This window comes from Schistocerca gregaria, chromosome X, assembly GCF_023897955.1.
Source record: "Schistocerca gregaria isolate iqSchGreg1 chromosome X, iqSchGreg1.2, whole genome shotgun sequence".
NCBI classification, from domain to species: Eukaryota; Metazoa; Arthropoda; class Insecta; order Orthoptera; family Acrididae; genus Schistocerca; species Schistocerca gregaria.
The window spans coordinates 175,978,110-175,994,098 of NC_064931.1; the positions used below are offsets into that span (position 1 = coordinate 175,978,110).

The 15,989-nt window shown below is 42.1% G+C and overlaps 1 protein-coding gene across 22 annotated transcripts in view; it reads right to left on the reverse strand.

Moving 5' to 3' along the window:
* Positions 1-15,989, reverse strand: part of LOC126298847 (nuclear factor 1 X-type) — a 1,745,828-nt gene that overhangs the window by 69,384 nt on the left and 1,660,455 nt on the right. For all 22 annotated transcript variants that reach the window (XM_049990351.1, XM_049990348.1, XM_049990347.1 and 19 more), the window contains 2 exons: positions 15,456-15,590; positions 2,504-2,689 (listed from right to left, as the gene is read on the reverse strand). In XM_049990351.1, the coding sequence (XP_049846308.1) occupies positions 2,504-2,689; positions 15,456-15,590 (321 nt within the window). The remainder of the gene's footprint in view (positions 1-2,503; positions 2,690-15,455; positions 15,591-15,989) is intronic.

The following is a 15,989-nucleotide window of genomic DNA, read 5'->3' on the forward strand; positions in this document are numbered from 1 at the left end:
GAGATGGGCAGGTGTGTTGGTGGCGCAGAAAGAAGGTGGGAGACGAGAATGGGGAAGAGGTGATAGGGCATGGGGGCTAGAAACTGTTGGGTGGAGGGTGCAGGGACAGTATGTTACTGTAGGTTGATGTTAGAAGAATTACAGGAGTGGGGAATGTGTTGTAATGATAACTCCCACCTGTGCAGTTCAGAAAAGCTGGTGGTGGAGGGGAGGATTCATATGGCTCAGGTAATGAAGCAGCCATCGAAATCTGGCATGTTATGTTCAGCTGCACGTTGTGGCACAGGGTGATCTACTTTGCTCTTGGCCACAGTTTGACGGTGGCCATTCATCATGTTGGACAGCTGGTTGGTAGTCATACCAATACAAAAAGCTGTTCAAAGATTGCAGCAGAGCTGGTATTTGAAAGTAGCCATGTCATATACTAGCTCTGCTGCAATCATTGCACAGCATTTTATATTGATATACTAGCAACCAGCTGTCCAACAAGATGAATGGCCACTGACAAACTGCAGCCAAGAGCAAAGTAGACCACCCTGCACCACAACATGCAACTGAACATAACATGCTTCATTTCAATGATTGTGTGACTACCTGAGCCATCTGGATCCTCTCCTCCACAACCAGCTTTTCTGAACTATGCAGATGGGAGTTTTCCTTACAACACATTCTCCGCTCTTGTAATTATCCTGGCCTCAACTTATGATAACATACTGTCCCCACACAATCCACCCAAAAGTGTCCACCTCCTCTGTGCTACCAGCTCTTTCCCATCCTTGTCTCCCACCGTCTTTGTGTGCCACCATCTGCCAACACACCCGCCCATCTTTCCCCACTCCTCTCCATTTCCCCACCTCCCTGCTCCACAACCCCTGACACTGTGCCTGTTGTCAGTCTCATCCCCACACACTCTGCCAGACAGTGAGCCTCTCTCTTCACACCTGTACACTATTATACCTTCCCCTTCCACACCCTCTCCAGATTGCTGCTTCCATTCCACATGATAGCTGCATTCTGGTTCGGGCTGCCAGAGTTGGCACTCATGTATGGGTGAGGTGTGCTTGCTTGCTTGTATGAATGAATGGTGTGTGTGTTTCTCTTTCTTTTTCTGATGAATGCTGTGGATGTGTATGTGTCTTTTAATTGTACCTTTCAGAAACCTAACGTGTCATCTTTATGAGAAGTAACAATCTATTTTATCCTGTGTTATTGATATTCCAATCCGGAGTTTCCATTGTTTAAGTTTAAGGCCATTTTGTTGAAACCATGTATCTAGGTTGTTTAGTGTGTTTATTACAGCACCTGGAACTCCCATACCTTTTCTTTTTCAATAAGTACTGATGTATCAGCAGTAAAAATGACTAATTGGCACAGATAATGAGAGGCAAGTCATGTATGTAAAAGAGAAATAAGGTTGGTCCCAAGAATGAGCCTTGAGGGAATCCTTGTGAAATTTTATCCCAGTGAGATGCATAGGCTATGGTATTATATGTTACAATTGCCCTATGCTTCTCATTTGTCACATAGGACTTGGAATCAAATGCCTGCATAAGGTCGCAAAGATACCTGCCACTTTATACCTTTTGTCCAGGGATGAGCTGATTTCTTCAAGGAACTCATTACCTGGATTCATGGTGCTTTTCCCTTTTATGGAATACTTATTGGTTTCTGAGAATAACATCATCTGTTACCTGGACTGCAGCTACTTTTTCAAATACTTTGGATAGCAATGGGGGATGGAGATAGGATGGTAATTTCCCATATCCTCCTTCGATCCTTCTCATGCAGTGATATTACCTCTGTATTACATGCTAAGCATGTTACCTTTTTATGTATTCCTCGGTCTCCTGTATGTTTAACCTTATTATCACATTACTTTTTTTTCTATTTGGAACAGATCTGATAATGGTAGTAGGCTGAAATCAGTAATGTGAGTTGTATAACTTACATGATTAAGATGGATATTTATAAATAAAGTTACAAACATGATCACAGATTTGTTTACAAACTTAATGTCTTCAATGGATAATTGGCATTGTTATTTCAACAATGGAAATTGTTATTTTTTACAAACTACATTATAAAAATTACAGACAACTGATTACTGTGAACTGAAACACCAATGAAGTCTAGAAAATACTTGGAAGAAATCTAAAAATTACAAGTTTTTGATACGGTAGTGCCAAAACAATACACACAAACAGAAGATATATTTGGAAAGGAACTTCTATGTGAATTAGTTACATACGGAAATAATTCATGTGTTTTTGAAACTGCTGAAAATTTATACTGATATATTGATTTGTCTACATAGTTTCTTAATTGAAGGAGAAGTTAATGTTTAATTCAAATTTCATTAATCCAGACAAATGCAAAAAAACCTACAATTATTTAAATTCACAAAAATATAACAACATATAGAGTTAACATAAGAAAACCATACAGAAGTTGCGCCCTGTACAAACCTAAGTTTTGTACAAGAGCAAAGAGGTAAGTAACCCACCATGATCAACATCTGACTGCCAGCTGGCTTGGCTGGAAAGGGACGCCGGGCTCTGCCCATAGTACGAGACATCGCCTTTCTCACGATTCGCCAAATCCATGTCCTCTTCTGTTGAGCTGAGACTTCGTGGCCGTTTGTGCCTAGGCTCTCCAGGGCTGTGAGAACTACGTGGCAGGGAAAGTGGGCCTGTAAGCACAAAGAATTTATCACAATGATGTGCAATGGACAAAAAATTTGCACAGACTTTCATCAGTATTAGTAATCCTCTATAACTAATGCAATGATCATTATTATTTGGTATTACATGTTCTCATCAACAAACAACTCAGAGTTAGTTTATATTAATTGTAAAATTACATGTAATGTTGTTTTATTATTGCCACATAGCTTATTAGGAACCATTCAGCACCCCTCTATAGTGGCTGTTAACAAACAGAACTCTCTGCAAATAAGAAGGATCTACAATGATGAGTAGATGTAGGATATTAACGTTTGTTAAAGATGGCAGCTGTGTTATCTTATTTTGTAGACTAGTCTAGTTGATCAAGCTGGAGTATAACAGAGAAGCAATATCGATACTTAAAACTGTGGAGAATCAAAACAGTAGTGGAAAGCCCACCAAATCATTAGACTGTAAGTCACCTAACTATGTAGAGACAAACCGACAAATAGTACAAAGCAAGAGAAAGAAAAATGATCATTTTCGTAAAATATCTTCTGTGTCTAATGAGAAAATAGAAGAGTGGGTAAATTTCACCTCTTTTGTGGCCGGAGGGCAGAACTTGTTCTGCGAGGGTTCAGTTCAAACATCCAAACACAACGGGAATCAGAGCTGTAGAAAAGGGGAAATTTGTTGTTGGAGCAGATGATGAGCAAGGAATATTGTCGATGAGAAAACAGCCTGGTTTCATTCGAGCAGTGTAAGAAATTGCATGACAGCTGCAATTGTGAAGAATTTTCTGCATACTATTTTCCAAACTATGAAAATCTTGTAGTTGACAAGCCAGAGACAAAGGGAGTGAGCAACAATTGTAATGTAGTGTGGACTTTGAGCTGAAAAAAAGTAATTATCAACACCATATGGGAAAAAATAATATGGTTTGGCATTTTTCATTTCAGAACATGCCCAGTGTTCTATGAACATAGGAAGGGTTTCTAAATTAAATGAACCTATAATAATCGTGATTGTGTCTCAATACAAAACTTGATGTTTCATCATTCTTTGTTGAGGAAGTAAAGCCAGATATTTTGCTTTTGAGAGGACTGGTTGGTAGAGCCGGATGGTTAATACTACAAACACACTGTTTGTATATCTGGGTATGCAGATAGGGAGAATCTATGAAATTTACAAACACATTTGGACTACTTGTGGCAAAATACCAGCCATCTTGAGATAATTTCTTGATCCTCCTTATGTAGTGGAACCAATGATTGTAACCCATAGTGCATTAATTATGGAATTGGATAAAAAATAACTAGGCCTAATCATGTATTGCTTGGCATTCGAAGTATGTATTCAGTAGCAGAATCATAAAAAAAATTAGACCACATTAAAAGAGCACTATCATATATTAACTGGAAACAAGAAATTGAAGGGCAAACAACTGAGGATGCACTTAAATCTGTATTTGTTGTCATTAGAGCTCAATTTGGTAGTATTTTCTCACTAGCACCTACACTGATGTGTCAAAACTTTATGACCACTGACCACCAGAAGAATGACTATCACCTGGGGGCATTGTAGGTGCTGGTGCGGTAAGGAAAGCATACTAGTGGAGCGAAGATGAACGGGAAATCATTCAAGCAATGAAATGGGCAGCAAAAGGAGAAGTCCACCGACGTAAGAAATTTTAACAAAGGGCAGATTGTTATGGCCTGGCGGCTGGGAACAAGCATCTCAGAAACAGTGAAAGCCGGTCGGCTGTTGGCATGCTAGTCGTGAGAGTCTACGGTAAGTGGATGAAGGGCAGCGAAGCCACGAGAAGGGGACAATGTGTTGGACATCCATGCTTTATCAAAGAATAGTAATGTTGGGAACTCGCTTTCTCTTTAAAGCAACATAGGCAGTGATCTCTGGCAAACTACAATACTTTCAAAATATTAAAGATCAGCTGTCTGTCGTCATTTCCGTATTAGCTTTGTCAGAGCAGATCCAGATTTCAGCTAGTTACTAGCAATTATTTCGGAGTTGTTATACATGCCTTGGTACATCTACACCTGTCGTTCCGGCTCTTGTCACAGTTCATTAGAGACTTTCCTAATGTAACTTAAATATAAAGAATACAGTACTGGCACAAGTACATAGAACAAACTGTTCAGGGTACAATGTCAAACATGCGATTCTACAGTAGATGGCCCTTATGTGTTTTCGTGTTGGTCCTGCGACATCGTCAATTAGGATTGCATGGAAAATGGGATCATCGAGACTGGACCATGACTCAATAGAAACATGTCCCTGGTTGGATGAATCACATTTCTTGTTCACCAGGTCGATGGTCTTGTCTGGATACTACGTCATCTAGGCGATTAGCTCCTCGAAATGTGCACCATACCGTGGGTGTAGGCCAGTGGGGCACATTCACCTGGGTTTCCACGGGACCTATAGTACTGTTCGAAGGCACAAGGAAAGCTTTGAACGAAGTCACATTGTTGTGGACCACCTACATCCCTTAATGTTTGATGTCGCCGCTAACAGCGATGGCATCTTCCAGCAGCATACCCCTGTACGATTCATAAACCAGAATCGTACTGCAATGGTTTGGAGGGCATGATGTTTATATCTTGGCCACCAAATTCAACTTATCTGAACGCGATGGAACACATCTGGGATGCTGCACTCACAAACTACTGTGTCGAATGCATGCCACACACAATCGCTGCTGTACTGAATGCCAAAGGTGGACATGGTAGTCGCACACTTTAAGGTAACAACAACCACTGCGCACAATACTATTTTGACTGTGCCTATTTATAGCTACGATGTTTAACGTACATGTGGCTGGCAACAAACCTAAACATTCCGTAGCGGCCCGAAGTCAGCCGACTTTCACCGATCAGAAAAGGGCTACTACATCTAGCGCTAGCGCGTATGAGTGATTTTTGTCACCATGACAAAAAAGTTTCCGTCACTGTCTCATCAAATCATAAAAGTGCTGACGAAGTAGACAGTCACTAAACTTTTTTTGAAATCAAAGCGTCCTTTAACGATATAGATTTTGAAAAGACGGTCATTATTTGCGAACGCATGAGACGTAAAAGAAAATACAAAACAGAATAGTGGGTACCCCCTTTGGAGTCACACACTAATACGTGGTAAGTTACACATAATGTGTTATAAAACTTACACAACATCAAAAGGAAAGTTTTCAATACTTTCGAATTGAACACAACTTGTCCCAAGCATTTGAAAATATTATTCGACTGATTACTTCCCATTTTTTAATTTTCATATTTATGATCGAAGAGTCCTTCAAATTTTTTTGCCGGAAAGTGCTCGACTTTTTTCTACTTCTTCTATAAGAATATCATTATCGATATCCTCTTCGCACACAGTTACGTTTTACGGAGACGTTGATGCCATGTTTGCGTGTCACTGTGTCTATAATCACAAAGTAAATGGGGAGCGGAGAATGGACGGAAAGTGACAATTTTGCCACCCGTGCACGCCTGGCTATCAAAACCTACTGATGCAATGACAGTTTTGTCACGGACTTGATCGCTGGTCGGCAGACAAAACTGTCACACGGTTGTCACGTCGTAACATGAGCGTCTGCTACGTACTGCATACAGACACGGACTGGACAAGAGAGACGAAACAGTCACGGTGATAAGAATCACCCGCGCGCCTAAGCCCTAAAGTAAACGCCATTAAGCAGGTCATCTAATTATTTGACCACAAGACTGAAAAGACTCTGTACCTTGTGTTCAACAACAAGCAATTCTATAGATGGCATATGGACATAATTACAAATGAAATAAGATCGGTAACATTTACCACATTTTAATGGCCTAATTACTGTGTATGAGGAATTTAAATTCGAAGAACGTATTTAAAATATCTACTATAAATAGAGCTGAGCTGAGTTTATTGTGAATCAATTTTGATTTGTTCCAAACAACGAGCGGGTCGGAGCAGTGGTAAAAGCACTGGTCTCTTGTCCGGGTGGGGCGAGGTTACCGATCTGTGCTTATGAGGTTTCCACAAATCGCTAAATGTGAAAGCAGAAATGGTTGCATTGAAACGCAAACGGCTGATTTCCTTTCTCATACTTGTCCTATCCAAGATTTTGTTCTGTCGCTATCGACCTTCCTACAATATGTCAACAATTTTTTGTGTATTTTGAGCACTACTGTATTTGAACTGTACAATACAATAACAATAGTGGGAATTCTTTTATCGAACAAGACTAATAATTTATATATAAAACATGTTCATCCTAAGAGAATGCATACAGAGACTACGTTAGAAGTCTTGGTAACCTGACTTTCGTATCGATGTGCGGTATATATTTGAGACAAGAGCGAAATTAATAATAACTAATCCAAATTGCAGCTGCAAATTGTGTAGGATATCTCGTGAAACTTCCCGCAAGCTTTCAAGACATTCCAAATATTTACATTCGTAAATCAATGCCTTATCTCCCACAAACACAGAAAAAATTTCGTAAAAGTTACGAAGTAAATGGCCGTGTCGTTCTGACACATTTGGATTTTTTGTATAGGAGAGTTAATGAGTATTTTTAATTACATACCAGTATTTTACATGAGTGGCTAATGATTAAACAACCTATGCATAACAAACAATTCATTCGACGTTACCAGATTTCCTGTAATAGCGAAATGAGAATGAAATACAGCTATAAAGATGATGAAATTTTTAACAAGTGCATTGGAATTGGCTCCATATTTATCGCATAAGATAATCTTGACTTCTAGCCGGTTCGCAATTCACGTTAGGTTAGTCAAAGCGGTAATTATCAGTTCGAAAAAAATGAAGCTGAGAAATTTGGTATTGGCGCTAATCCTTCTCTATATAGTCACTCTCCCACGCGACTCATTTTTCCCACCCAAGGCTGATTTGATGGAGACCTTACCTCTAGAACTCTGCATTTTGGCTGTTCCACTTAAGGAGAATTAACTGGATGAAATGGCAGGAGGATACAGCGGTGAGGCATAATTGGGCAGTCCGAAGAAGCAGCATGTGTGAGGGTAACCTGCAGTTCACAGGACTTCGTACAAACGTGACGTCATTTTGATGTAACGCACTTTATAGAAGACGAAAGAGCTGTCTATCGACATCCCATCGGATTAGGAAAGGATGGGGAAGGAAATGAGTCGCGCCCTTTCAAAGGAACCGTCCTGGCATTTGCCTCAAGTGATTTAGGGAATTCGCAGAGAACCTAAATCAGGATGGCCGGACAGGGGTTTGAGCCTTCGTCGTTCCGAATGCGAGTCCAGTGTGCTAACCACTGCGCCACTTCGCTCGGTAATACAGGAGGTGAACATGATGTTCGGAACAATAACATTCACCCCAAGTAAAGGGAACTGGAGATATGCTTTTTCTATACTGCAGGGTACGTTAACCTCGAGGTTATGTTGTTTATAGATGTATGAAGTTCTGCATTCATGTGGAATGGGCAACGGATAAGGGAAAGATTAAAATGTTTGCAAGAGTAAGTCCGAAACTAAGTACTGATAAAGTTGCACTACATTAACTATTTTTCGTAATACGCCTTAATGAACCCCGAAAGTTCAAATGGCTCTAAGCACTATGGGACTTAACATCTGTGGTCATGAGTCCCCTAGAACTTAGAACTACTTAAACCTAACTAACCTAAGGACATCACACACAGCCATGCCCGAGGCAGGATTCGAACCTGCGACCGTAGCAGTCCCGCGGCTCCGGACTGAGCGCCTAGAACCGCGAGACCACCGCGGCCGGCGAACCCCGAAAGTCAGACAACTTGAAGTTCTACATGTATAAAACCAGCTGAAGATAGCATTGAATCCAATACCGTATTTATTCAAGTGTGCATTAAGGTGTCTCAAAAAACATGTTTACGTTTACGAACTCTGAAAACTAGTTTCAGATTTGGTTTTTAATTAGAAAGCGTGGGTAGCGAGCGATTCTATCACACGAATTAAAGCAATAGCTCATTTACCTTATGTCCCATGAATAAATGCTGTTTCACAACACCAACACATTAAGGACCTCTCGAAAACGCGTCGGTGTTGGTAAAATTTGTTGTAATAAAATGATGACAAAAGTAATATTGATGGTTAACTATTTACTTTAATTGAAGACGTTCTTGTTTGGAAAAGAATGTTGTAAAAGAACTAGCTCGTAAATTTTCTTTTCTACCTATAGATGGCTCAGAGTAAGTTACCTTTTAATTCTTTTGCAAATGAGTCGGTCTTTTCTATGCTTCTTATTGTGAGTGGTAGTTTGCTTTACGTGTTTTGAATATTTATTAGCATCTGCGTGTTTCATGTTTAATTAGTAAATCATTAACAATGACAACTCACTCCTGAGAGAGAGAGAGAGAGAGAGAGAGAGAGAGGGGGGGGAGACAGCATTCTTGTTTAGAAGCACGAAGGAGAAAAAAATTTTTTTTTTTTGGAGTTTGTAGGCCACGAACCATCCACTGAAGTAGAAAACTGTGGTACTTTACGCTTCTAACCACACAACTACGACGAACTGGCGAAATTCCAGCTTTTCTGCTGTAACTGACATGCCATAAAGGGCTTAACCGACAATCTGTCATTATGTGATATTTAATTATAACAAATCGTACCAAGAACGACATGTTATTATAAATCTTTAACCTGCAGTTTTTTTGAAATGGCATGCTTTCATAATACGCAAGCTACGATACGGAAACTATCCACTCCGGAATTCAATACGGTGGCTCCCAAGCATCCCGCATCGAACTCCAACGGTAGTCGATAGCAGTCCCTGTGGTTTCGATAACCGTGTGTGACGTCAAAATGCCGTCACGTTTGCACGAAGTCTTGTGAACTGTATGTTACCCCACGTCATGAGAAGAAGGAGCTAGGGTGTTGTCATCGAGTAGAACTACTCTCTCGGACACCCGGCAACGCTTCGTCTTGACAACCTCCAATAACGCCGTCGAGAGATTTCGGTAGTATTCTCCTGGATGATTTGCCTCTTATGAATATAACGTGTTAGCACGATTCCATGAAGGTCTAAAAAAAACTCGCAAATGCACCTTGTCCGACGATGGCTGGGCCTTCACGTTTTTTCGGAGGTAGTAACTTCACTTGTTTGCCCTACTTACTTTGCACCTTTGTTTCGGACTCACAGTGATAAACATAACCATCGTCCATGGGGATGAGGCTGCTAAAGAAGTCGTCTGGGTGAATTGGCACAGTTACAGGATTTCCACAGCTGCCTCGGTTTGACGGGCTTTTTGCTTTTGTGTGAGTAGTCGCGGAAACCAGCGGGTGGTGACCTTTGTCACTTTCAAAATGTCGTGCAAGATACACTGACGGAAAAAATCACAACACTAAAATGTGCGACATAAGTTGGCAAGCTCGTTTCAACATTTGAAAGATGATATCTATTCAAATTTCACGCCAGTCGCATGAGTGGTGCTAGCAGCGCTACTATGAGAACGCAGATCCGGTTTGCTTTAAATATATGCCGTAACGGTCGTGAGCGTTAGTTACGTATGAGATTGGACGTGGTGAGTTGTGTTTGTCAAGAATACCTTTTAGGCGACAAAGACGCCATTATCAAGAGCTCACTGAGGTTGAACGAGGCCGTGTAATACGGCTACGAGAAACTGGATGTTTCTTCTGCGATGCTGCAGAAAGACTGGGCACTAACGCTATTGCTGACAGCGGTAGTCACGGGACTGTACAGTCGCAAGAAGACCGGGCTTCGGACAGCCACGTGCCACTGCTGGGAGGGAAGACCACTGTGTTCGGGGTATGGCTCTGGCGCATCGTCCTGCAACTTCGGCAGCAATTTGAGCAGCAGTTGGCATCACAGCGACATAACGAGCTGTTACGAAACAGTTACTTCGAGGAGAGCTCCGAGCCAGACGTCCTGTATCGTGCATTCCACTGACCCCAAACCAGTGCCATTTGCGACGTCAGTGGTGTCAAGTGAGAGATTACTCGAGAGCAGAGTGGAGATCCGTTGTGTTTTCTGGTGCTCCCTCAGTGCCAATGATGGCCGTGTGTTGCTTAGGAGGCCAGTTGGGGACCGGTAACCAAACTGTCAGTGGGCTAGATACATTGGTCTTACACCTGGAGTTGGTCAGCGGTGCGATTTTATGTGACAGCAGAATCACTCTCGTGGTTATCCCATGCATCCTGACTGCAAATTTATACGTGAGTCTGGTGATTCCACCTGTTTTGCTGAAATTCATGAACAGCATTCCAGGGGCTGATTTCCGGCAGGATAACGATCACCCACATACTGCTGATGTAACCCAACATGCTCTACAGCAGGGGTTCACAACAAAATTTTCTCGAGGACCCCCTCATCGAGCATGATTAGTACCTTGTCACATCACAGCATCAAGTAACTAAAATAGCCAAATTAAGACTCTTTTTATACGTTTTCTATTTTTGGTATTTACAAAAAACATTGAGCTATTAATTATTGAAAATATATTGAGCCTGAAACTTTTTCAATTTAGCCATTATTGTTACTGTAAAATTTTTGATTATTGCTTAAAATCTTTGTCCTTGAGGTATATTTAATATATTTTTTATTCTAATAGCATCTTGCGGACCCCTGGGGGTCTGCGGACGACCTGTTGGGAACCACTGCTCTACAGAGTGTGGACATGCTGCCTTAGCTTCCTCGACCATCAGACCCGTCTCCAATCGAGCACATTTGAGACATTACCGGACAACAACTCCAGTGTCATCCACAACACCAACATTAACCGCCCCTGTTTGACCAACTAAGTTAAGTCCGACAGGCAAGGAAATCCATCCCACAAACTGATATCTGACACCTGTACAACACAATGCATTCACGTTTGCATGCTTGCACGCACATTCCGGCAGTTACATCAGGGTCATAAATGGGTTTCTTTCTGAAAACCTTGAGCGAAGGGGCGGTCATCTTGGCTGGCGGCTGCAGGAGACCGGAACCGCTCAGAGTCCCTAACAATAGGGGGCAGCCTCGCACAACTAGGAGGGTGTAAACTTGAGGCCACGAGGAGCTTTAAGAATGCTTTTTAGACAGCTACGGCGTGGAAAGTCAAGACACGCATTGATTCAAAAAATGGTTAAAATGGCTCTGAGCACCATGGGACTTAACTTCTGAGGTCATCGGTCCCCTAGAACTTAGAACTACTTAAACCTAACTAACCTAAGGACATCAAACACACCCACGCCCGGGGCAGGATTCGAACCTGCGACCGTAGCGGTCGCGCGGCTCCAGACTGTAGCGCCTAGAACCGCTCGGCCACTACGGCCGGCGACACGCATTGAAAGCAAGTAACGACCACGTAGTGTGAGAGGAGGTAGCTAGGTGTTCTTAAACTTCTAAAACGAACTCTGATTGGTTCACGAAAATTATTTTGGTAACCGGAGGAAGGGCTACCTGTGTGTACGTTCCTTCCCTCTTACGGACCAGGACAGAAAATCACGCTCCCGGCGGGACAGAACTCCGAACTTCAGGCCCCACTTTTAGATACAATTAACACCATTGGCCAATCAAGGGATTTTTGTAACATATTACTGAATTTTTCATTTGTTGGTGCTCGCAACCCTTACCGTAATTGGCCACAGAGTTCCCAATGCTAGGACAGCCAGAGCAATTTCTGCAATAGTGAGCAGAAAACGCGTTACCTTAGTTGCCCACCGAGAACTCAGCAGCCATCTTCACCTCGCTCTTGCAGAGTTTAGGCTGTCGCAAGACGGGTGCAGATGCCGGAGCCCGGACTCAGAGTACAGAGCCACTACTTTAGGCAATCGATACGCCATAACTGAGCATGGTGAGGACGTGAAGCAACTGCACTCGTCGTGACGAGGGGACTGCGAATTTCTTTATTTCGAGATTGGTTTGACTGAATGCACACAGGCAGCTCAATTGCCTTACCCTGCACTTGCATATAACTTTCTGGGGCCGTTATCTCTGCTGTGGTCTTCTGTTCCATCTGTTAGTTGCATTCGCAATCACTGGCGTTTATGTGGGGACTTTTAATCACTTTATCGCAATCCTATTTCCTCACACTCATGCCAAGGTCTTAACGTATCCTTTTTTTTTTTTTTTTTTTAATATCACTGCATCATTGTGCATTCTGTGATGACTGGGAATCCAATTCATGTTTATTAACGAACAATTTATTTTACTTAAGTGTGATCTTTAGTTACAGTCTGTAGCTAGATGAAGCTCTTCTTTAATATATCAGTGCGAGCTATGGGCCCATGTCATCATGTTTGTTAGTGCCGCCCCTGTTGTTACATTAGACTTCAATAGTTTCCATTATGCAACTTTTCATTAAGTAATCCCAAATAACTTCATGGGACGGGCGATCTGTTTACTGGTTGGCCAATAGCTATGGGTCTTACTAGCATCATAGGAGTATGCTGAGCACCCAGCCGTAGTCTCATACGCCGGCCGGTGTGGCCGAGCGGTTCTAGGCGCTTCAGTCTGGAACCGCGCGACCACTATGGTCGCAGGTTCGAATCCTGCCTTGGGCATGGGTGTGTTTGATGTCCTTAGGTTATTTAGGTTTAAGTAGCCCCGGAGTAGACAACATTCCATTAGAACTACTGACGGCCTTGGGAGAGCCAGTCCTGACTACACTCTTCCATCTGGTGAGCAAGATGTATGAGACAGGCGAAATACCCTCAGACTTCAAGAAGAATATAATAATTCCAATCCCAAAGAAAGCAGGTGCTGACAGATGTGAAAATTACCGAACTATCAGTTTAATAAGCCACGGCTGCAAAATACTAACGCGAATTCTTTACAGACGAATGGAAAAACTGGTAGATGCAGACCTCGGGGAGGATCAGTTTGGATTCCGTCGAAATGTTGGAACACGTGAGGCAATACTGACCTTACGACTTATCTTAGAAGAAAGATTAAGAAAAGGCAAACCTACGTTTCTAGCATTTGTAGACTTAGAGAAAGCTTTTGACAATGTTGACTGGAATACTCTTTTTCAAATTCTAAAGGTGGCAGGGGTAAAATACAGGGAGCGAAAGGCTATTTATAATTCGTACAGAAACCAGATGGCAGTCATAAGAGTCGAGGGGCATGAAAGGGAAGCAGTGGTTGGGAAAGGAGTGAGACAGGGTTGTAGCCTCTCCCCGATGTTATTCAATCTGTATATTGAGCAAGCAGTAAAGGAAACAAAAGAAAAATTTGGAGTAGGTATTAAAATTCATGGAGACGAAGTAAAAACTTTGAGGTTCGCCGATGACATTGTAATTCTGTCAGAGACAGCAAAGGACTTGGAAGAGCAGTTGAACGGAATGGACAGTGTCTTGAAAGGAGGATATAAGATGAACATTAACAAAAGCAAAACGAGGATAATGGAATGTAGTCAAATTAAATCGGGTGATGCTGAGGGAATTAGATTAGGAAATGAGACACTTAAAGTAGTAAAGGAGTTTTGCTATTTAGGAAGTAAAATAACTGATGATGGTCGAAGTAGAGAGGATATAAAATGTAGACTGGCAATGGCAAGGAAAGCGTTTCTGAAGAAGAGAAATTTGTTAACATCGAATATAGATTTATGTATCAGGAAGTCGTTTCTGAAAGTATTTGTTTGGAGTGTAGCCATGTATGGAAGTGAAACATGGACGATAAATAGTTTGGACAAGAAGAGAATAGAAGCTTTCGAAATGTGGTGCTACAGAAGAATACTGAAGATAAGGTGGATAGATCACGTAACTAATGAGGAGGTATTGAATAGGATTGGGGAGAAGAGAAGTTTGTGGCACAACTTGACTAGAAGAAGGGATCGGTTGGTAGGACATGTTTTGAGGCATCAAGGGATCACAAATTTAGCATTGGAGGGCAGCGTGGAGGGTAAAAATCGTAGAGGGAGACCGAGAGATGAGTACACTAAGCAGATTCAGAAGGATGTAGGTTGCAGTAGGTACTGGGAGATGAAGCAGCTTGCACAGGATAGAGTAGCATGGAGAGCTGCATCAAACCAGTCTCAGGACTGAAGACAACAACAACAACAACAAGTAGTTCTAAGTTCTAGGGGACTGATGACCTCAGAAGTTAAGTCCCATGGTGCTCAGAGCCATTTGATCCATTTTTTGAATCAATGCGTGCCCAAACGTCCCCATATGTTGACTCAGGGATCGAGGCGTGGCTGAACGATCCGTTACAGCCATGCGGATAAGATACCTGTCATCTCGACTGCTAGTGATACGAGGCCGTTGGGATCCTGCACGACGTTCCGTATTACCATCCAGAAACGACCGAGTCCATATTCTGCTAACAGTCACTGGATCTCGACCAACGCGAGCAGCAATCTCGCGATACGATAACCCGCAATCGCGATAGGCTACAATCCGACCTTTGTACAAGTCGGAAACGTGATGGTACGCATTTCTCCTCCTTACACGAAGCATCACAACAACGTTTCACGCGGCAACGCTGGTCAACTGCTGTTTGTGTATGAGAAATTGGTTGGAAACTTTCCTCATGTCAGCACGTTGTAGGTGTCGCCACCGCCGCCAACCTTGTGTGAATGCTCTGAAAAGCTAATCATTTGCATATCACAGCATCTTCTTCCTGTCGGTTAAATTTCGCGTCTGCAGCACATCTTCGTGTTGTAGCAATTTTAATGTCCAGTAGTGTACATTAACAACAACTTTAAATAAAACTAAAATAGCTGACACACACACACACACACACACACACACACACACACACACACACACAGAGAGAGAGAGAGAGAGAGAGAGAGAGAGAGAGACCGGAGGCTTGTGTACTTACTGTAGGCGCCGGTAGGCATCATGGAGGTATGGTCGGAGGCGGGCGGCGTGTAGCTGTTGCAGTAGTAGTTCGGGTTCTCCAGCTTTATTGCACTCACTGGAGGCTGCATGCCATTCGGGCCCTGCATGATAGAAGCTGAAACACACAGACAAACATCACATCAGCACTAAGTTTAGAACTGCGTTTCCGCTCTGCAACGCAGTGCATTGTGTTTTGTTATGACATGTGTAACAACAGCAACGAAGCACTAAAAGAAACACTAGCATATGGTGTTCCATGTGACGGACTATATTTTTTAAACTCTCCAAGATTTATACTTTAGGTAAGCAGAAGAATGTTAGTAAAGGAGGCTAACTGTTCCAATATTTAACATATGATGTCACATAAGTTGACATTTACTATATTTCCCAACTGGTTTCAAATATCTGAACAAGATGTTAGACGTTAAGAATCGAGTATTTTTCTATCTAATTTGACTTCATCACTATTTATTTTTCGAGATGCAGTTATGTAAATACCTTTGTAAATAGAACA